At 39.7% G+C, this 22,970-nt stretch overlaps 1 protein-coding gene across 1 annotated transcript in view; it reads right to left on the bottom strand.

Moving 5' to 3' along the window:
- Positions 1-3,141: 3,141 nt before the first annotated feature.
- Positions 3,142-22,970, bottom strand: part of AGK (acylglycerol kinase) — an 87,447-nt gene continuing 67,618 nt past the window's right edge. The window contains exons 8-13 of the mRNA XM_027842300.1: positions 19,765-19,822; positions 14,861-15,008; positions 14,115-14,212; positions 10,589-10,659; positions 5,779-5,863; positions 3,142-3,513 (exon numbers count right to left, since the gene is read on the bottom strand). Coding sequence (XP_027698101.1) covers positions 3,376-3,513; positions 5,779-5,863; positions 10,589-10,659; positions 14,115-14,212; positions 14,861-15,008; positions 19,765-19,822 — 598 coding nt within the window. The 3' untranslated portion in view covers positions 3,142-3,375. The remainder of the gene's footprint in view (positions 3,514-5,778; positions 5,864-10,588; positions 10,660-14,114; positions 14,213-14,860; positions 15,009-19,764; positions 19,823-22,970) is intronic.

Genomic DNA, 22,970 nt, shown 5'->3' with positions numbered 1-22,970 from the left:
TTTACAAGCTCATCTTGAAGAGAAAGATTCATTATTCCACTTCAGTTGAATATTCCAGCTCCAGGAGTAAGGGATGCAATTAAGACCAAACATTTGTTCCACAAATATTTTTGTGGAAAATATTAGGGGGTAGGTACTGAAACTGACTTTACTGGTACAAGAAACTTCCTTTGCTAATGCCTGCCTATCAGGTTCTTCTCTGTAAGAGAATTTTATTGGATTATGGATTTTATGGATTCTTAATCTGGGAATTCACAAACCATGTATTTCAGGTGGTAGTGAACTTGAATGGAGTAAAAAAAAATTTTTTTTTAAATTTTCATTCCAGTTGAAATTGAGAGTCTTCCAATTACGAATATAGGCAAGAAACCACAGTATTACTTCACTGGACTACCAAAGGGATCTACTCCACAAAAAGTTAAGAATCCCTGTCTTGAGGTTTACCTGCAGCAGAGGTATCAAATGCGCTGCACCTGATAAAAATGTAATTGGGAAATATTTAAACAAATAAAAATACAAAAGAACACAGATGTTAATATGTAGTTTTTAAATATGCAGCCCAAAGAGATCCTTATGTACAGTGTAGTGACCCAGTTTCTATTTGAGTTTGACAATACTAGCTTACAGTACTAAAAAATTAAGTCATTTATCCAGGGACATACTGCCAGTATCATTTGTTAAAAATTTTATTCTAATGTAATAATCTATTTTCTAAATTTGGTTAATGATAAAAGTTAGGTTTTATTTCATTCAATTTTTTTTTTTTGGTAGAGGGCAGTGTTGTATCCTGAGACCATTTACTATTGATAAGCAACTTTGGAACAAATAAAAAACCCAGTCTGTTCCTTCTTTCGTGTCTTGTCAAAGCAAACAACCATCAACACGTTTATAGAAATGTTGTCCTAAGTAGAACATTTTGATACCAGATTTCTTGCTGCCCAGTATTATCCTTACAGATGTTTCTTTATAAGACAAAGTCTAGGGGCAGCCAGGTGGTACAGTAGATACAGCCCCAGCTCTGGAGTCAGGAGGACCCAAGTTGAAATCCAGCCTTAGACACTTGATACTTTCTTGCTGTGTGACCCTGGGCAAGTCACTTAACCCCAACCATCACCAAAAAGAAAAAAAAAATAAGATAAGGTATAGTATGGAGAAAATCAAAGAAATAACATCACAATATGGATATCTATTCTCAAAGAGATAGAAGAGCAAACTCAGAGGCAGAGTTGGCCTTATAATTTCACTAGTAAAATAAAGCTGTATAATGTAGAAAATATGTGTGTGTATATATATATATATATATATATATATGTAACGCAGAAAACAAAATACATATAAACCAGAAATGTACTTCCACTTAAAAATGTTAACATTAAAAACAAAAATGGATGGTGGCAGTATATAATACTAATTCTGTTCAATACATGCTCTCCACCATCCATCCAAATGCACGATTTGGGTAAAAGACTAAAGTAGTGGAGAAAAAAGCCCAGAAAACTATGTAGCTGCTCTGTTTCAGAAAAGAAACTCAGAAGTCAAAACATGGAAGGAGGAAAATAAATGTTTTTTGCTGTGTATAAGCTCTGTTATAGAAAACAGAATGTTACAGAAAACACCCTATATATTGCATAAAGGGGGGAAAACAATTGACATTTAAATAGCTCTTTATATTTTTACATACATTATGTCAGCTGATTCTCAAAATGCCCCTGTAAGGCAGGTAGTGCAAGTATTTCTCATTTTGCAGATGAGCAAATGAAGGCCAAAAAAACAAAAAACAAAACAAAAAAAAAAAACTTAATTAGCCCACGGTGCAGAAGCTACTAAAAGACAGCCAGAATTTGCATCCTAGTCTTCTGACTCCAAATTTGGGGACCCTTCTTGCTACAACTAGAAATTACTATTTTTTTTTTTTGGCTTTTTGCTGAGGCAATCTGGGTTAAGTGATTTGCTCTTGGTCACAAAGCTAGTAAGTGTCAAGTGTCTGAGGCTGGATTTGAACTCAGGTCCTCAAAATTACTACTTTTTTACAATCGTGATCACTTCTCCCTGGGAAGGGGCTGAGGAGAAGAAGAGTGATAGATAGGTTATCTTTAAAAATATTTGAACCTACTTAAAATTAGGCAGTCTAGTTTAATAAAGAACACGTCTAGAGTCAGAAGATGTAGGTTCTAATACTAGATATGTGACCATGAGCAAATTGTTTAACCTAATTGAATCTTTCTTTATCTGAAAAATGAGGATATTTACATACACCTTATCTCATAAGCAAAGGAAGCATTTTTGAAAACCAGAAATCGTTATAAATGTAAGTTATTATTAAAGCTCCTACTTGAGAAAGAAGCACAAATGAAATATAGAAATATATATTAAGACAAATTAGGCAAGTTTGGGGGGAGGTATGTTGTGGTTTTTTCAGGGGGTGATGGGAGGCAACGTGAAGGTTTGGAGAGAAATTCTTCTCCAAGCCAATTTTCCTTCAGGACTTTTTGTTTTTCCTTTCCTGAACTGTGCTTATATTAATTTAAAGGTTCAAAATCAGGTGCATCACAATGTCATACTTCAACTTAAGGAAGAAGCCACTATATATGTGTTTTCTGTTAAGGCAGGGTTAAGTCAAGAGAAAAATGAAAATAAGGGTTTGCAAACAAGTACATCGCCTCAAGAAGTACTGGGGCCAGAAGAAGCCTCCAGGGAAAAGAGCCACCCTAAAGGGCAACAGGGAGTGAGTGGACTTAATACCTGAAGGAGCTGTAATTTTATCAGTGCAGATAGTCCCACTGAGTAAAAACCCCTCTACAACCACACACTACTGTAGGTGACCAGAGGTTGTTATCTCTTGCAGCCAAACTGGGGATGAAATGGCCAGACTATCCCCAGAGAGCAGAAGCAGAGTCCGCTACCAAGCCCACATTCAATCCTTCTCAGGTGAGTAGGATCTGACTGAGTTTCTATTCCACTGGCATTGCCTTGAGGAAGAAGGGTCACCTTCTGGTCATGCTGACACATCAGAGAAGCACTGTGGGCGTTGGGGGTAAAAGATGCCCCCACCCTTTTCCATTTAAACATGTGCTGTTTGGCAGTGTAAGAAACTCCTTGAAAGTCAGGATATGCACCAGGGGAAACCAACATCCAAAAGGGTAGACTGTCAAGACAAAAACTGAAGCATACTTTTAATAGAAGATGGCAACACGACAAATGGTAAACAGGACGTTTGGGAATGCTCTGAGTGGCAAAGGGCACTTTGCACAAGAAGAAGCCCCCAACATAACAAGGTGCTACTATTCAGAGTGTGGTCCCAGAGCACAGCCCGACATTCATACAGTGCCCCCATCACTCTTCGAGGAGAGCCGACTTCTGTCCCCTTGTCCATGGTCACTGCACAGGTACCTGGAGCATCTTCTCCCTCTGTCGTGGGTCACAAAAGAACTGGAGCTTCTTGGGCAGCAGCGTGACCTCCACACCCATGGCTTCATACTCCTCACTGTCAATGCTGAAGGACCCACCTGTTCTCTGGACAGAAGAGACAGAAAGAGAAATTCCATTTAAAATAACAGACAATATAAAATACTTGGGAACCTACCTGCCAAGACAAACCCAGGAACTATATGAACACCACTATAAAACACTTTTCATACAAATAAAGTCAGATCTAAACAATTGGAAAAATATTAATTGCTCATAGGCAGGCCAAGCCAATATAATAAAAATGACAATTCTACCTAAATTAATCTATTCAATGCCATACCGATCAAACTATCAAAAATTATTTTATAGAGCTGGAAAAAATAATAAAATTCATCTGGAATAACAAAAGCTCAAGGATATCAAGGGAATCAAAGAAAAAAAATGCAAAAAAAAGGTGGTCTAGCCATTGTTGTTTGTCTTTCATTCTTAAAGAGGACCATGACATCGATTGCAGGTGAATTGGATTTAAGTGAGGGAGAGCTGTGCAAGGTCACCAGCCTCACTTTCTCCTCTAGAATCATCTCCAGATCTCAAACTATATTATAAAGTGGTAATTATCAAAACAATCTGGTACTAGCTAAGAAATAGAGTGGTGGATCTGTGGAATAGATTAGGTAAAATTTACATTATAGTAAATGGCCATAGTAATGTAGTATATGATAAACCCAAAGATCCAAACTTTTGGAACAAAAACTCATCATTTGAGAAAAACTGCTGGGAAAACTGTAAAACAGTATGGCAGAAACTAGGTACAGACCAACATATCACACTGTATACCAAGATAAAGTTAAAATGCAAATTAAATGATACCATAAGCAAATTAAGAGAGCATAGAATAGTTTATCTGTTAGATTTGTGGATAAGGGAAAAATTTAGGACCAGAGAAGATACAAAGCATTACAAAATGTAAAATTTTGACTATAAATTAAAAAGTTTTTACATAAACAAAACTAATGTAACCAAAATTAAAAGCAGAAAGCAGAAAACTGGGTGAAATTTTTTTGCAACAAGTATCTCTAATAAAGGCCTCATTTCTCAAATATATAGAGAACTGGGTCAAATTTATAAAAATACAAGTCATTCCCCAATTGATATTGCCAAAGGATATGAATACGCAGTTTTCAGACAAAGAATAAGTTATCTATAGTCATATGAAAAAATGCTCTAAATCACTATTGATTAGAGAAATACAAATTAAAACAACACCAAGGTACCACCTTACATCTGTCAGATTGGAAAATGTTGGCTGTTGGAGGGGATGTGGGAAAACTGGGACACTAATGCACTGCTGGTGGAGTTGTGAACTGATCCAACCATTCTGGAGAACAATTTAGAACTATGCCCAAAGGGCTAACAAAACTATGCATACCCTTTGATCCAGTATAACCACTGCTACTAGGTCAATATCCCAAAGATACCAAAAAAACCAGAAAAGGACCTATTTGTACAAAAATATTTATAGCAGTTCTTTTTGTAGTGGCTAAGAATTGGAAATCAAAGGGATGCCTGTCAACTGGGGAATGACTAAACAGGCTGTGGTATATGATTGTAATAGAATATTATTGTGCTATAAGAAAGGACAAGTAGAATGATTTAAAATAACCTGGAAAGACTTACATGAACTAATGCATAGTGAAATGAACGGAACCAGGAGAACATTGTACACAGTAACAGCAATATTGTCCAATGAAGAACTGTGATTGACTTAACTATTCTCAGCAAAAAATGATCTAAGACAATCCCAAAGGACTAATGATGAAGCATACTATCCGCCTCCAACGAAAGAACTAATATTAACTGAATACAGACTGAAGCATGCTATTTTTCACTTTCATTTTTTTCTGTTATTCAAGTGTTCTTGTACAAAATGACCAATACGGAAATGTTTTACATAATTAAAAAAAAAAGAAATTAGAATCCCCAGGAAGCAAATATCAAATCCCAGCTTTGGAAGTGACTTTTCCTTGTACTTTCTAAGGCAAAGTGAAGAAGGACCTTCAGTGTTGGAGGCTAGGATCTCTGAAAACACCCCAATCCCAAGAAGGAATAAGAATGACAGCTTGCATTTTATAGAATGCTTTACATTTTACAAAGCAATTTTCTTAACAACAACAACCCCGTGAAGTAAGGAGTACACCTACTGTTACTCACATTTAATGGATGAGAACACTCAGGGGGTCCTAGTAAATGTCAGAGCTGGAATCTGAACCCAGGTCTTCCAGCTCCAATCCAGTGCTGATTCCATATGCCATGATGCCTCAGGGGAATTAAAAGATGGATGATGCAAGCCTACTGCCCCTGAACTCTTACCTCAGGAAGAAGCAATGTACACCGGCTGGCTTGGAGGTACTCGGAGCCTTCAGGACACATGTGAGGGTCTCTCATCTTCTGACTTCTGTTGAAGCAGGAAAAAGCAAGCTTAGAAACTGACAGAAGTAACTGCAATTAGGGATTTACAATGCAGTGAAGGAGTAGAATCGAGGTAGAACTAAGGCCTGAGCACACGGAAGTCAAAGATAGAAAATTCCCAAACACAGCCAAACACGGCAGCCAAAGAAGGCCTATAATGGCCACTGTCCATTTCAGACACAAACTCTCACTCAGCTCCGGAGACCTGGAAACACAACGTGTTACCAAAGCCTATGTGAGAAAACACAACTGTGCCTACAATAAATATTAGTTCTTTAATTCAAAGTAGTACTGCCTCTGCTCATGTTCAGAGCTCTTAAAATAATCTAAAAGGAAATTCATCAACTAAATCAGAATGAAGTTGTGTTGTGAAAAATAACAAAAAAAAAATAAAACATACAACATGCCCCCTGTTTCCCCACAATCTTCGACCTCTTGATACAAACCTTGGTTTCAACAGCACTTTTAATTCTGAATCAAAAGACAACCTTTACTCTAAATCAAATCAGATATTCATCTAAGAATTGCTAAGAAATATCTTCAATTTGTACAGTCCTTTATAGTCTATAATTGCTTTCACCTATAATAATAATACTAAATCACATTTATATAGTGCTTTAAGATTTACAAAGCACTTTTCTTATAACACCAACAGGTGAATTGTCCAAATACTCCCACTTTACAGACAGGGTCATCAGACGCTTAGAGAGATTACATGATTTATTTGTGGTCACGCTGCTAGCAAGTACCTTTCTATTCTCTCACTTGGGCTACTACAATAGCCTCCTAACTGGTTACCTATGTCAAAACTGCTCTTCAATCCATCCTGCACAGAGCTACCAAAGTGATTTTTCTTAAGGACAGATATGACCATGCTGCTTTCCCACCAACAGGTCCAGTGGCTCCTTATGATATCTAGGGTCAGATTCAGCTTGGTACAGCGGAAGAAGCACAGGCTCTAGAATTAGAGGACCTGCCTCTGGTGCTCACCAGCTACATAACCTAGAAAAGTCGCTTAACGTCCCTAGGCCTAAGTTCCTCAGCTGTAAAATGAAGGGGCTGAACTAGATCATTTCTGAACTATCCTTTCAGCTCCAGGGCTGTGATCTTATGACCCTGTGGTTGGCATTTAAAGCCCTTCATCCCTGACACCTGGGCTTATGCTCCACTTTAAGCATTCTATGGTTCAACCCAACTGGCCTTCCTGCTACTCCCTACACGTGACGTCACAGCTCCCATCCCTATGCCCTGGAATGTACTCCCTTCCTAACCCAAACTCTTAACAACCCCCTAGCTTCTTCCTAGGCTTGGCTCAGATGTCAATTCCTACATGAGGCCTTGTATGATTCCTCTCAGGTGCTAAAGTATTCCCTCCAAAGTCACCTTCTATTTTGTACACACTAATATATGTACATGCTGCCTTCCCCCACGAATGCAAGCTCCTTGAGGGCAGAGACTATTTTCACTGTTATAACCCCCTCAACTAGCACAGTGCCAGCTTAATAAATACTTGGAGAGCCACAATTCAAATCCAAGTCCCCCTATTCCAAAATCCAGCAGTCTTTCCACTATAGTGCATAGCCTCTATAGCCTTATTTGTATCTCCCCCCTGCCCCGCCCTCTGCCCCACTGCCAGATCTTAAACAAGCACAGGACTGAGATACTGGCACATTCCCCAGCAGCCAGAATGAGGATCTGCACAGTCAGCACTTAATACTACTAGCTGAATGAATGGTGAGCTTGGATGCGCCTATTCAACCCTTAATACAAGGCTGCTGCCAGGTAAGGTAAGTAACATTATTCCCATTGCACATATATGAAAACTGAGGTTTAGAGAGGCTGTGACTTGCTCAAGGTCATGCAAATGGTTAAGAGGTAGAGCTTCTAACTCGAATGCTTTTTCCATTGTACAAGGCTGTAATCTCATCTTCACATGAACACAATGAAAAATTCAGTATTTGAGTCTAGTACTACACCTAAACTAAGTTGTTATTAAATCTCCCAAATCCACTGGGCAAGTGAAAGGGATAGGCTTCAAATGTAAAATTCTTAAAGAAATGGAGAAAAGATAATAAGAAATCTAAGTGAATCAATCCAATGTTTATTTCCTAGTCTTCTAGCTACAATAGCACATCTTCAAATATGAAACCTTCACTGGATTTTAAAAAAAATCTTGAAATCCCAGATCTTATTCTACCTTTTCTGCTATCAATTACTCAGATGCACTGGATGCCACTCCCCTGTACTGAGTAAAAGCAGATATTTTGCTTAATTAGAATGACACGAAAAATAACTTTCACCTACCCCAAGTCTCCTCTGCTATAGGGTCACCAGTCTGTAGTTGCTAGATTAGACAAAGGCATCTGCAGTCGACAAATAAGCAAGGCATTGAATGATACACACAACCTAGGCTGAAGTCTGGATCTCAGAAGAAAGTGTTTCTGAGAAATCATCAAATGACTTAGTAACTCTTGGGAAGCAAATGATTAAAAAACCTGAATGGTAACTATGGAGGAGATAGGCATGAGAGGGACAATAGAAAAAACAGAAGAAGCCAAAAGAGAGGGCAGAAGCCAGACAACTACTGGCAGAAATCTTGGAAAAAAAAATAAGAGGAAGTGTGACTTTAGGAAAAGGGGAAATATTTCCTACCCTTTCAGACACTGTAGAAGTGACACAGTTGGAATCTAGGCTCTGGCTTAGCAACCTCAGATTTCTTTGAGTACAACCCTAACTAAAAGGATTCAAATAAATGAAAAAATAAAAAACCCAAACCCTTTGTTTCTCTTTTTCAATATTATTCTTCTAGCTAAGTAAAAAAAATAATCATGTTAATAATACTTCAAGACAACAAAGACATCAAGTAAGGGTAAATGATCTTTCCTTTAGTCCTCCCAAATTAATTTAGAATCAGAATTCTGGAGCTGTAAAGGACTTGAAGATCTAGTCTCTCTCCTTCCCTATTATCTAAAAGACGAGGCTTATATGGAGCCCAGAAAGTTTAAATTATTTTCTCAAGGTAGCAGAATGAGGAGAAAAACTGGTCTCTTAGCTCTCTGTCTCAAACTGTTTTGTGGTTTTCAAGAGGGATCATAACAGCAATGAGGCCTTTCTTCACATGAGGCAGTGGCCAGACAAAAGCCAGATGCAAGGGACTCTCTTGACTTTAGGATCCCACTAGAAAACACGTCCATCAAACTCTTCTCACCTAAATGAAGCCAGATGATTCTTCATGCTCCTTTTTAAAAATAATACATTTAATTCATACATATACACAAACACACTTTTTTTTTTTTAAACCACACCCGTATCTTTTGATGGGAAAGTGGCTAGAGAGCTGACGTCAGAATCAGGAAGACTTGTGTTCAAGTCCCACCGCTGACATACCGGCAGTGAGACTGGGAGCAAGTCACTTTGTCTTTCAGTGTCCTAGACGACTCTCTAAGACTAGGTGGCAGAAAAGCTGCTGACTGGGAGTTCCCTTTACCAACGAAACCACGGGTCTTGTCCCTATTCCCTTTTCCCTGTTCCTGCCCTCACAGTTCCAACTGCTCTGATATGGCTAAGATGTTCTTTTTTGGAGGAACCCGGCACTACACATGATCCTCTTTTCCTACCCCTTCCAAAAATCCACAAATACAACAGAATCATGCCATTACAAGGATCTGCTCCTTTCCTCAAACTGCATGAGATAAAACCTAGCACAACACAATGAGGATCAGGAGGGAAGATTGTTCCTATCACTAGATGCCAGACTTAAAAGAGAGCAGATTTCATCATCATCTGGCTTCAGTGACAATAGAAACCACAGCTCCTAGGAAAACAAAAGGCATTTTCCATATAGAGTAGACAAACCCAAGGCTGTATCCAGAGTCTGAAGATTCTGCACTGACTGCAGGAATGGTGAGGCCCTCCCAGCTGCCAAAGCTGAGAGTTATGAATACAACAGTAACCATGGGGACCCTGCCGCAGATAAATGTGCTTCTCCCCTCTTCAGGCAGTAGAGGGAGCACTGAGAACAAAAACCAACCAAGTGCCAGGTAAAGCCTACCCCTTCGCCCAGGACCAAGGCAGCCTCTCCAAGACCAGCAGGGCTGTGTGTTGCAGAGGCTTAGGGAAAGAGTTTGTGATCCAAGGTCCGGCGGGAGTGGAGTTTCCAAAGAATCCTTCTGCACAAGGCCTTTTCTAATCCCCAGCAGACAAGTGTCTTCCAGCTCTTCCCCACCCCAAGTTCCCTTTATCTGCTTGGTATGCTGTGTATATACAGGCATGGTGTCTCTCCTGTTCAGATGCAAGCTCCTGGAAGGGACTGAAGGCAGGGAACTGCTTCACTTTTGGCTTTATATCCACCGTGCCTAGCACAATCCCTGATACACACGAGGCATTTACTAAATGCCTGATAGTTGATTGAAGTCCTGGGAAAGGAAAAAGGTGAGCTGGTCATTAAGTTCTCTCACTTTCCTTGTAGGTTAAAAAATAAGGCTGATATGAACTATGTATGATCTTCTCATAAAGGACCCTGAAGGTGGGGGTGGAGCCAAGCATGGAAGTTCACTCTGAAAAGTTAGACTAAAATCCAAGCAGAAGAAAAAAACAACTCCGTCAGATTCTCTCTTGTGATGCTCAAGACCACTGGTGAATTTGGAGAACGCTAGGGTCTAAAACCTCACTCGTTCACTGCCCAAACCAGCCTCTTTTCCTTTGCACTTACCCTATACTTATGAAGTCACTTTTACTGACAGTATCTGGTTCAATGCAAATGTTCATGAAATCTTCCGTGCCCTGAGAAAGAGAGTTCAGAAAACTCTTATTAGTGTTTCTAACACTGCAGCTAATAAGATTTAACCTGGGTGTCATCCCTGGACTGTTCATGGCCAAAGGAGGTTCAATTCAATTAGGCTTTAGTAAACGTTCAATGTGGGGAAAGCTTCATGCTAGATGAGGGAGGAAGGTAAGTTTAGAAAGGACACAGTCCCTGCTCTTGTGGATCTTGCAGTCTGGCAGGAGGAGGCTTATGCTCTACAGCTGAGAAGTGTGCTTTTGACTTTTTCCTTCAGGGACCCCGATTTTTCACTTCTGTTTCTTGTTTCCTAAGCCAGAATAGTTCAGAGAAATTCATGGTGGAGACTGATCACTAAAAATAATAATTAGTATTATTAATGTAATTCCTGGTCCCACATGCAGACCTTCCTTCTGATTAGACACTTTTATGCCATAGAAATGTTTTTCAGATTCTCCATTCTTATTGATACCACCATATGGAGAGCCACACACAAGGTGTATAATAAATTATGGGAAGAAAGGATGCCTTACGTGGTCACCTTGTGGAGGTCTCTCTTTCTACAACCTGCTGGTGATGGATTCATGAGAAGTCAATGGCCAGTAGTGGAAGCCTAGCTCTCCATGAAAAAATTCCAGTCCCCATCATGTAGGGTTCACATGCAGTCAATGGCCTACTTTCTTCTGGTTATAGTATTGTTTGAGTGACCCTGTTTAGTTCTTGCTTTCCTGCACTAAGTTAGTTGGGAGATATTCTGGAGGACTATCACTTATCACATGGCATGAATAATAACAATAATAATTTATATGGCTCTTTAAAGGTTTGTAAAGTGCTTTACGTAAATTACCTCATTTGAACCTCCCAAGAGCTCTCTAAGATAGATACTATTATTATTTCCATTTTACAGAAGAAGAAACTAAGGCTTAAATTAAGTGATTTATCCAGGGTAATGCAGCCCTTACATATCTGAGTTAGGATCTGAATTTGAGTTTGCTGACTCCAAGTCCAACACTATCACCATGACTTCATGTAGCTGCCATACGTAGTATTTCAACTACCTGTGATTTTGTCAGTTTGGGAATTCCCTCTACCAATGCAGAATGTAATCTGTTTACAACTTTGAGAGCTGCCTGAAATTCAGAGAAGTGACTTATTCATGGTTATGTAGATAATATAGGTCATAAAGGATTTCAACTCAAGTCTCCCTAACTCATAGTATAGTACTACCCACTATTCCACACTGTCTCTCTTCCATTAAAAAAAAGAAACCCCAGTAATTACTTTATTCCGTTTCTGGGTGGCAGTGGCCAAAAGCTTCTTTGCAAGGGCCATGGTGACATACTAGAGCACAACAACACCGGTACCCTAGCAAAAAAAAAAAAAAAAAAAAAAAAGAGAAATGCAATCTGTTTGACTAGGGCACACCTCGGTATCTCTTACTTTCTGGTGCCATGATCTCTGTACTCCAGATCTCCTATTTGCTGACTATACTGGCCCTTCATGCCTTAATTTGCCTTCTGTGAACTCGATCTGTTTGACCTAGGATATCCAACTGAACTATTCAGTCCCATTTGCTCCAGTAGAACACAACCTCATGCTCATCTGACCCATAAAACCTGATGTGTTCCTACATAATCAGACTCCTAGTCTGGATTCTTCCTGACCAGCCTTACTGTGGTCAGCCTGATTGCTTGGGGCTAGCAGCACCTCTGATTAGAAATGGCGAGTCTCAAAAAGTAGAAGATGGCTCTGTCTTTACTGGCAACTGCTGCGCCAGGAATAACGAGATTGGGGTGGCATTTGGAATCACCAATGACTCCTCTCCACCTAGAAGCTTTGAGACTGTGACACTATGTCAGATTTAAGCAGATATCACTGAGGCTTCCCAATGGTAGCTTATAATCTATCCAAAATGGTAACATGGGCAGATGCAGAAGTCAGATATCATCCTCTACCTGAGAGGCTAAGACAAATAGTGACTAAGGACATATTTAAAAACTTAAAGCTGCGTTGACTTTTTTTTTTTACTCTTTATGATTAATCAGCTTTTCTTAGATGGTCTACACAAGAACGTCCATTATATCTGCACACTTGGGTCTCTTTTCTTCTCTCTCTCTGCCTGATTTTAACTTTAGATTCAAATTCCAATTAAAGTTCAAGTTACTCCAAACAAATATGCCATCTAGATCTTGATGCCACTTCTCCTTCTCCACAGACACAAACATCAAAGATGGAAAGGTAAAGCCAGCAGAGTAGGTGGAGATACACATGGTAAAAAATGAAAACAGCCTCTAAATGGTTATGTGGCACTTCCTGGTAGAAACAGGAAAATTTTCTACTCTTCCCAACTTTTGTAACACTGGTAACCTTACATAAGAACTGTTTACATAAGAACTGTTTTTACATGAATGAATAAATAAATGAAAGTTCATTTAAATTAATTTGTTTTTAGACTCAATAAAAGTATATAATTCTTTTGTTTTTCTTTGTGTAGGCAATGGGGTTAAGTGACTTGCCCAAGGTCACACAGCTAGTAAGTGTCAAATGTCTGAGGCCGGTTTTGAACTCGAGTCCTCCTGACTCCAGGGCTAGTGCTCTATCCACTGCTCCACCTAGCTGTCCCAGAAGTATATAAATCTTAAAAATGTTATCTTGATCATGCTTTTTATCCTCTGCTGGTACCTGCCAATTTGTAGAAGGGCTAACTAGTTTGTGACTTCACTGGTTTTTACATGTGAGTCCATCTATGATGCTAATATCATCAATCACATCAAGTGACACAGAGGATATGCTTTTTCCATTAGTTCACCAATGTACAAAATCTAAGGCACTTTAACAATCATCTTGGAACTCTCTAAATCAGTGATTCTAAAATATGTAATCTAGGTCCTTGGGGCTGGATCACAACACAAATCACATAAAACTGTGTTTTAAAATTTATACTGACAAGAGTGAGTTGATGGGGCTGATAGTCTACAGGTCCTTGTGCCCTGTCAAAGTGACCTCAAAGACAGAAAAGCTGAAGACTGCTCTAGACCAACACATGCAGGGCCAGAATTCCTTACTAGAGTCCAAGAAGTTTCAAAACAACCATCCTCCCAAGTCATATGAGATACCATGGTGTGATAATCAGGTGATGTGGATCCTAGTCATAGACCCCAAAGGAAACCTCACCTCCTTGGGACTCAGCTTTGTCATCTAGAAAGTGAAAAAGTTAAACTCCATGTTCCCTAAGGCTTCTTCCAGCTTTGACATTCTATGATTCCCAGTCTCATCCCACATTGGTATGTCATCACTACCTTCACATCTCTCCCCCCACCCCATCCTAACCCTTCCATCTCTATCCTTTCGCTCATTTACATGGTACATACCAAAACCCGAGTTGTAGAAAAAACAAGTGACCTATGCTGCCTGACTTAAGGACACAAAATACTGATTTATAACATGACCCTCTTACCGTCAGGTCAGGTCGACTGTTCCGTGTTGTGATGGATAATTCAAGGGTGGACAGCTGCACTTCTTTCCAGACCTCTGGCTTTACCTTCTGGGAGACGGCTGTGTGAATCCATTAGGTACAGGTCAATTACTTCCATTAGTGTTCCACTACTCCCAATGCAAAATAAATGACCGGGGCCCGCCAGCTTCTCAGCTCCTTTTCATTCTCCCTGCCCAGTCTTTCTGCTTCCTCTGCTTTATTTATTGTACATCTCACTTATACACAGAGGAGAGGGAGAGTCAGAGTCACTGTGAAAGACCCATGCAGGAAACATTCCAACCAAGAGCAGCAGCAAAAGGAATAAAGAAGAGGTGGCCCACTCTCTGCCACAAAAACAAAACAACACAAGGGGTTCTTACTACCATCCAGTGGGCTTAGCATGCTACCACGCCATGAATATGGCTGGGGCAGAGAAGAACTTAGATCAATTTATTTGGCAGTTTGAGTCCTGTGCTGACTGGAAGCAAAGGATGAACCAAATGACCTTTGAAGGCCTTTCCCAGCTTGAGTAATGTCTCTATATCTACCTTTGGAATGTATGCTGCTCAAGAGAAGGGACTGTTTCACTCTATTTGTATCCCCTGCACCCAGTACAATGCCTGGTATGTAGCAGGCACATAATAATGCTTATTGATTGATTGGGGAAGCTGGTTGAGGACCCTTTTGCATAGAGGGTATCCCAGTCCTCTAAGTAACCTCCCCCTCACCATCCTGAGGACGGGTCCAGTATGATGCAAGCCTTCGGAATATCCTCCTGTATAAAGCAGGCCTGGGAGGCTTTTCTTCTGGTTCACTGGGCGGCCTCTCAGTGGGTCCCACATACGAGATTGAGGCCTGATGTATCTGAGGCCACTCCTAGATTAACATGAAGATTAAAAAAAATGTTGCTAATGACAACTCCTAGGAGATCTTGGACAGAAAGGTAACAATTTTGTTTTCTTCCCTGTGAAATCTGTGGCCATATAAGGAATGTGAAGACTGAATCCCTAGAGCTGATTCCTCATCACAAAGAGATTTAAGGAATCTTTCCTTCAAACCAACAACTTAGTGTATGACAGTCTTTACTTTTAGGACAGGGAAAACAATGAAGATAATACACCAAGAAGACAAAACTAATAGTACTAAGTATGTGGAGTGAATCATTGTATAACAAATTTGTGTGTGTGTGTGTGTGTGCGTGTGTGTGTGTGTGTAGCCTGTAAATGGGCATGTACTAAAATGTTCTAATATAGAAAACAGAGGTCCTAAAAGAGTCATCTGTGGTTCAAGAATTGAAAAGCACCCCAGGCAAAGACATCTAATATTTCATTATCAGAGACAGGAATGAGACCTGTGATTTCAGGGCTAGAGAGTAAGGAAACTCCCTGATGAGGAAACTCCTTTCACCAATGCAGGTTGGTACCTTCTCTGCAACTGATAAACTCAATGAGTTGCCTGAGCATTGGGAGGTTAAGTGACTTACTGCCACCAAAATCTCATATTCCAGATTACCTTTTGTGGCCTTAAATCCTAAAACTCTCACATAAATAGGTTCTTAACCCTACTTCTTCTATATAAAGCAATATCTTAATCTTTATTGTGTCATGGACCCTTTTGTCGAAATTTGTAGATCCTTTCCCAGAGTATTTTTAAATGCATAAATAAAACACATAGGATTAAAAAAACCTTAATTATATTGAAATATGGTTTCATTGATATGAAATATATTAAAAAAAAATATACACACGTATATATATATATATATATATATGTGTGTGTATATATATATATACATACACACATATATATATATATTTTAAAGTTCACAGATCCTAGGTTAAAAACCCCTGATATAAAGCCTTCTGTAACCATCTCTTAAGAAAGGTATCTAGGGGGCAGCTAGGTGGCGCAGTGAATAGAGCACCGGCCCTGAAGTCAGGAGGACCTGAGTTCAAATCCTGCCTCAGACCAAGCACTTGACACTTACTAGCTGTGTGACCCTTGGCAAGTCACTTAACCCCAACTGCCTCAAAAAAAAATAAATAAACAAATAAATAAATAAAAACAAAGAAAAGTATCTAGGGCAGAGCCAAGATGGCAGAATAAAAGCAGTGACTTGCTTGAGCTCTCCCCCAAACTCCTCCAAATACCTGTAAAAAATGGCTCTAAACAAATTCTAACGCAGCAGAACCTACAAAAAGACAGAGTGAAACAAATTTCCGGCCCAAGACAACCTGGATAGTTGATCAGAAAGTTATATCACACCAGGCTGGGAGAGAAACGCAGTTCAGCGATGGTGCACCCACAAAGACCAGGCTTCAGTTAACCTGGAGCAGGCCTTAGGGAACTAAATCATGGGCCAGCTGGGGCAGTTTCCAGACTTCTCAACCCACAAACACCAAAGACAACTTAGAAAGTCAGTAGGAAAAGTCTGCAACCTCGATGAGAAAGAAGGTTGGTCCTAGCCCTAGTCCTGGCGTAGCCCTGGAGCGGCAGCTGCTTCTGGAGCTTCTGGCCCACAGACTAAGGGGGAATTGAGTGGCTGATCAGAGAGGGATTGCAGGTATCTCTTTCCTGGTACTAAGGCAGGATTCTCTTGCTTTGCCCAAACTTTGATGTGGGTCACAGTTCTGGGTGGCGATCCTGGGGTGAGGAGGAGTGCTGGCATGGTGGAGCTTGTAGTGGCAGTGGAGAGGGAATCCTCCTCACAGTTCTAAGGTGGAAAAGAGTGCTTGTGGTCAGTCACAGACTAGAGCACAGGCCAGGAAAGGAGTAAACACCTCACCCTTGATCATACTACCTTGTAAGAACTGAAAACTTACAGGTCCCTAGAAGTATCTCTGAAAACAGTCGCACAAAACCCCTGAAGTTGGGATAGTACATTCTCCACATTGGAAGCAGATCTCTACCTTAACAAAGAGTTTAAAACTCAAATAACTAGCTGGGATCATAAGCAAACTGCACAAAAAAAATCAGACCATAGGATCTTTCTTTGGTAACAAAGAAGATCAAAACACACAACCAGAAGAAGACAACAAAGTCAAAGCTCCTACATCCAAGGCCTCCAAGAAAAGTATGAATCAGTCCCAGGCCATGGAAGAGCTCAAAAAGGATTTTGAGAAGTAAGAGAAGTAGAGGAAAAACTGGGAAGAGAAATGAGAGTGATGCAAGAAAGTCATGAAAAATTAGTCAACAGCTTGCTAAAGGAGACCCAAAAAAATACTGAAGAAAATAACACCTTAAAAAATAGACTAACCCAAATGGCAAAAGAGGTCCAAAGGGGGCAGCTAGGTGGCACAATGGATAAAGCTCCGGCCTTGGAGTCAGGAGGACCTGAGTTCAAATCTAGCCTCAGACACTTGACACTTACAAGCTATGTGACCTTGGGCAAGTCACTTAACCCCAACTGCCTCACCAAAACAAATAAATAAATAAACAAACAAACAAATAAATATTCTAGCTGTGTGACCCTGGGCAAGTCACTTAACAAAAGAGGTCCAAAAAGCCAACAAGGAGAATGCCTTAAAAAGCAGAATTGGCCAAACAGAAAAGGAAGTCCAAAAGCTCACTGAAGAAAATACTTCCTTAAAAATTAGAATGATATTCTAGAACCAGAGGGTAAAATAGAAATTGAAAGAATCCACTGATCACCTCGTGAAAGGGATCCCCAAAGGAAAACTCCTAGGAATATTGTAGCCAAATTCCAGAGTTCCCAGGTCAAGGAGAAAATATTGCAAGCAGCCAGAAAGAAACAATTCAAGTATTGTGGAAACACAATCAGAATAACACAAGATTTAGTAGCTTCTACATTAAGGGACCGCAGGGCTTGGAATATGATATTCCAGATAGCAAAGGAGACAGGATTACAGCCAAGAATCACCTACCCACCAAAACTGAGTATAATCCTTCAGGGGGAAAAAATGGACATTCAGTGAAATAGAGGATTTTCAAGCATTCTTGATGAAAAGACCAGAGTTGAATAGAAAATCTAACTTTCAAATACAAGACTCAAGAGAAACATGAAAAGGTAAACAAGAAAGAGAAATCATAAGGGACTTATTAAGGCTGAACTGTTTACATTCCTACATGGAAAGATGATATTTGTAACTCATGAGACCTTTGTCAGTATTAGGGTAGTTGGAGGGAAAAAAATTATATGTATAGATAGACAGATAGAGGGCACAGGGCAAGTTGAAGATGAATGGGTGATATCTGGAGAGTAAAATTAAGGGGTGAGAGAGGATTATACTGGGAGAAGGAGAAAGGGAGAGGTAGAATGGGGTAAATTATCTCACGTAAAATAGACAAGAAAAGGCTTTTACAGTGGAGGGAAAGTGGGGGAAGGTGAGAGGGAATGAGTGAATCTTATTCTCATAGGATTTGGCTTAAGGAGGGAATAACGTACACACTCAATTGGGTATGGAAAGCTATGTTAGCCTACAGGAAAACAGGGGGGAAGGGGATAAGAGAGCAGGGAGATGATAGAAGGGAGGGCAGGTTGGGGGAGGGAGTAATCAGAAGCAAACACTTCTGAGGAGGGACAGGGTCAAAAGAGAGAATAGAATAAACGGGGTGGGATAGGATGAAGGTAAATAGTTAGTTTTCCACAGCATGACTACTATGGAAGTATTTTGTATGACTACACATGTATAACCTGTATCGAGTTGCTTGCCTTCTCAATGAGGGTGCATGGGGAGGGAGGAAGGGAGAAAATTTGGAACCCAAAGTTTTAAAAACACATGTTAAAAAATTGTCTTCACATGCAACTGGGAAATAAGACATACAGATAATGGGGTATAGAAATCTATCCTGCCCTACAGGAAAACAGAAGAGGAAGGAGATAAGAGAATGGGGAAGGGGGAGAGAAGGGAGGACAGATTAGGGAAAAGGGTATTCAGAATGCATGCTGTCTTGGGGTTGGGGAAGGGACAAGATGGTGAGAAAATCTGAAACTCAAAATCGTGTGGAAGTGAATGCTGAAAACTAAAAATAAATAAATTAATGAATCTTTAAAAAAAAAAAGAAAAAAGGTATCTACTTCTACCCAGATTTTACAATCTAAAAATCCTGTTAGTTATTTTGACTCTCCCTTCACACATCAACCCACAAAATGCACTTTTCTTTTTGCTTATTATTATTAATAATGATAATAATAATAATAATATGTCTATTCCAATTTGAGATCTGTTCACAATACCGAGAGATGCACATCTAAACACAAATACAAACAAACAATTCTGTCTAGGTACACATATTCGTAAATATATATTAATACATACATACATACACATTTTTCCAGATACATAGATATCACAAAGATAAGTCAGCATGCTTACAGTCTCTACAATAGTAGAGAATAAATGAATAGGTTAAGTGGTGTTGGAAGGATAGATGGGAGCAGGGGTGAAAGTGAATGGGTAGGTATGAGAGGAGGCAATATGAGAGAAGGCAACTTGTCAGCAAAAAAACTGTGTGTATTTCCTGTTTTGGAGATGCAGCCTTGTATATATGCAGTGCCCCTGAATAATGAGATGAAATATGTCTCATTTACCCCTATTTCCTTTTTCTACTACAAACAAAATGAGAAAACATCCTTCTAACTATAATTTTCCATGTTTTGTGCTTTACTTACCTTAAGAGTACTAAAAAAGTGAGCAGCTTTGGTTTTTAATGGTCCAAGATACCAGTACCTGAAAAGGATCAAGATGAAATTCTGATTAGAAAATATGATCAGCACATTTCCAAAGTCCTATCCATCTGATCTGCATCTTCACAACATAAATATAAATATTTGTACCCTCAAGTACATATGATAAGTACCTCAAGACTATGATGGCAAGAGGGATATATCTAGACCTAAGGTCAGAAAAACAAATTTGTGTCAGTATAAAAAAAATGCTTCCTTTCCTGGCATGTATGGGTCAATAACAGATATTTCTACATGATGAGAGATCAGTCCAGGAGGGAAAACTCTTGTGGAAGATTAATGGGAAGACATGGGCAAGAGTGGCATAGAACAAAAAGGCTTGGATGGGCTGTGAACTAAGCCATTAGAGCCCAGAGAAGAAGCCAGGTTCACTGAAGGACGATGGAGAAAGCAGTAGTGTCTTTGTACAGGAAGGCAAGCCTATTAGGATTACTGCTGCTAGTACTAATCTAATGTGCTAGAATCAGGGACTGAGCTATAGTCTAAAATAGCATGTATGCAGTAACTTTTTATGTGATGAGTTGCAGGGGAGAGGCCGCAAGCAACAGGGTTTGAGAGGCTTCCAAGGTAGATCCTTATCTTTAAGTCCATAAATAACTGACTTCGTACTTCACCTTATCTGCCCTAGATACAACTCAACAGACACTTAATGAGCTCCAAATAGTGCTCAAAATTGTGCCAAGTGCTGTGGGATACAAGAAAAATATGTGACTAAATCCCTGCACTTGAAGGAACTTATAATCATGTCAGTGAGATATCATACATAAAATAATAGAGAACACTAGAAATTATGTGATTGTGAGAGAAGCAGGCAAAGATCCTCCCTCTCTCCACCAAAAAAAAGAAACTCCAGGCATGCTGACTTCAGCTATTTTATTGTGAGCTGAAGGACACAGGTACAGTAGTTAGTGTCCTTTTGTGTCTCATTCTCAGCTCTTATTGGAACCCAAAGACCTAGTTACTGAAGGTGGAGGATCCTAGAGGCCTGGGTAAGTCCTGCTCCCTGTGTGGTCCAACAAGCAGCTATACTCAAACAATAATCCCCTTATTCATCTCCAATAGCTAAGAATATACATTTCCCCCAATAAGTATACTATTCTTTTTGTATAACCATCTATGTTTTATGAATAAGCATCTTTCTTTTCTTTGTTTGACACACTGTTACTTTGAATAATGTTTAACTTATGAAAGCTGCCCTAAAATCTGTATATAAGGAGATTCTTATGTCATGCTCAGCGTAGCCTGCTGTCTCTCTTCGAATCTGCCCTGGCTGGCAGAAATGGCTACTTGTTTCACTTTTGGTTGACTCCTTATTGCCATTATGAGACTCTGACCCAGTTTGGTGAGGATGACCCTTTGGGAACCCTACAAAATTTCACTACATGATAAAGCACTAAAATGAATATAATCCAGTGCCTAAATAGATGGTGTAAACATTAAGTGCTGGATCTCAAGAAGTGAAGGGTAATGCAAATTTTAAGTTATTAGGAAACGCTTAAAGGAGAAAGGAACCAGAGACAGGTCTAGAGTACCTGAAGAGAGATGCTCAGAGAGAATTATAGCCTGGGGCGAGAGCATGAGAAAAGATCAGAAACAAGGAGGGCAGGAGAGCAGGTGTTTCAAAGAAAGACCAGAGGAAAGCCAGAGACAAATATACATATTCAATTTAGCTAACAATTAAGTGCCTCCATGTGCAAGACCATGATAAATTCTCACAAAAAGGATTTGTCCTTAAGGAGTTTATGGTCCATAGTGGAATAATAAGAGATAAGATCAGGTAAGTAGGATAGGGTCAGATTATGGGGGAGTCTTTACTGTTACCTCCAATTCAAAGCCAGAAAGAGAAGTTATGACTTAATCCATTAGAGAATGGAAAGCTATTAAAGTTCTTTATCAGGAGAATGACATGATCCCCACTGATAAGAAAGCTCAGACCTTCCCTCTATTCCTGAATAGGTAAGTTCTCCAGGTTATATAGTTTGCTGCCTACAAAAATTCTATTTCTTCAACTGCAAAACAGGTAAACATTCCCCATTTCCCTGCTGAGGTTTCTAATTTCTAAACTGCCAGGTCCTCTCACATTCCAATAGCCGTGACTTAGCACTATGCAATTCTTCAGCAGGCTAGGAAACAGTTCTGTCATTCTGGTTTCTTTCCATTACACAATCAGGGCATTTCAGTGGGTGGACGGTCCCATTTAAGATGTTAAACTGGCTATCAAGCAGTATCCTAAAATGCCCTGATCAGACAGCTGTCACCAGATGGAGCATGGCCGCATTTCTGGCCGACTCTGTAGGACATTCTATCAGTGCCGAGATGGATCTGCACTACGTTGGTGATTAACACATCTTGGCAGCTGTACCATTTGCCCACTCACGCATTTCTCAAAAAGGCTACCAATAAGTTTTCTATGTGGTGAGATGTTAAAATTTGGTTACATATTAAACAGAAGGTTTTGTAAAATAAAAAAATAAAAACAAAACTGTAGCACGGAGGCAAACGAAAGGATAAGAAACATAAGGATGATGAACGTAATAATACTTCCATAACTAAATAGGGTGAGCACTAACAAAATACTTGGCTGTAACAGACTTTATGTCTAAAAGTAGAAGAGGTACAAAGATACGGTTCATTATTAAGTTCAATTCAACAGGTACTGTTAGGCACCTACCAAGTACAAATCTACTCCAATAAGGTCTGGGGATAAAAGACAAAATAATCAAATAGCCCCTGCCAGGCAAGAGGAGAAAGAAGATGTAATGACAACATGGAAGCCAGATAAGCAAAAAAAAAAAACCAAACCAAACCAAACCAAAATACAAAGTTATTTTGGGAAGGAAGAAGCACCAACACCTGGGGAGGGAGATCTCAAGGGCCTTCTGTAGGAGACGGGATTTTAGTCTAGTCATGAAGGGACTAGAGGTGAGAAGTGAGAACATTCCTAGGCATGACAGACTGTCTGTTCGATGTCAGACACAAGAAGTGAAACGTCGTGCAAGGAGAAGTGCAAGTTAGTTTTTCTCAAAGTGTATTATGTGTGAGGGATAGAATAGGAAGTCAGTCTAGAAAGACAAGCAGGAATGAGATCGTGAAGGACTTTAAATGCCAAACAGAGGAGTTTACTGTTGATC

Source organism: Vombatus ursinus, unplaced genomic scaffold (genome assembly GCF_900497805.2).
Source record: "Vombatus ursinus unplaced genomic scaffold, bare-nosed wombat genome assembly UNPS02014870.1, whole genome shotgun sequence".
Classification (NCBI taxonomy): domain Eukaryota; kingdom Metazoa; phylum Chordata; class Mammalia; order Diprotodontia; family Vombatidae; genus Vombatus; species Vombatus ursinus.
Note: the sequence above shows the minus strand (reverse complement) of the source record. Positions and strands in the feature narration are given on the sequence as shown.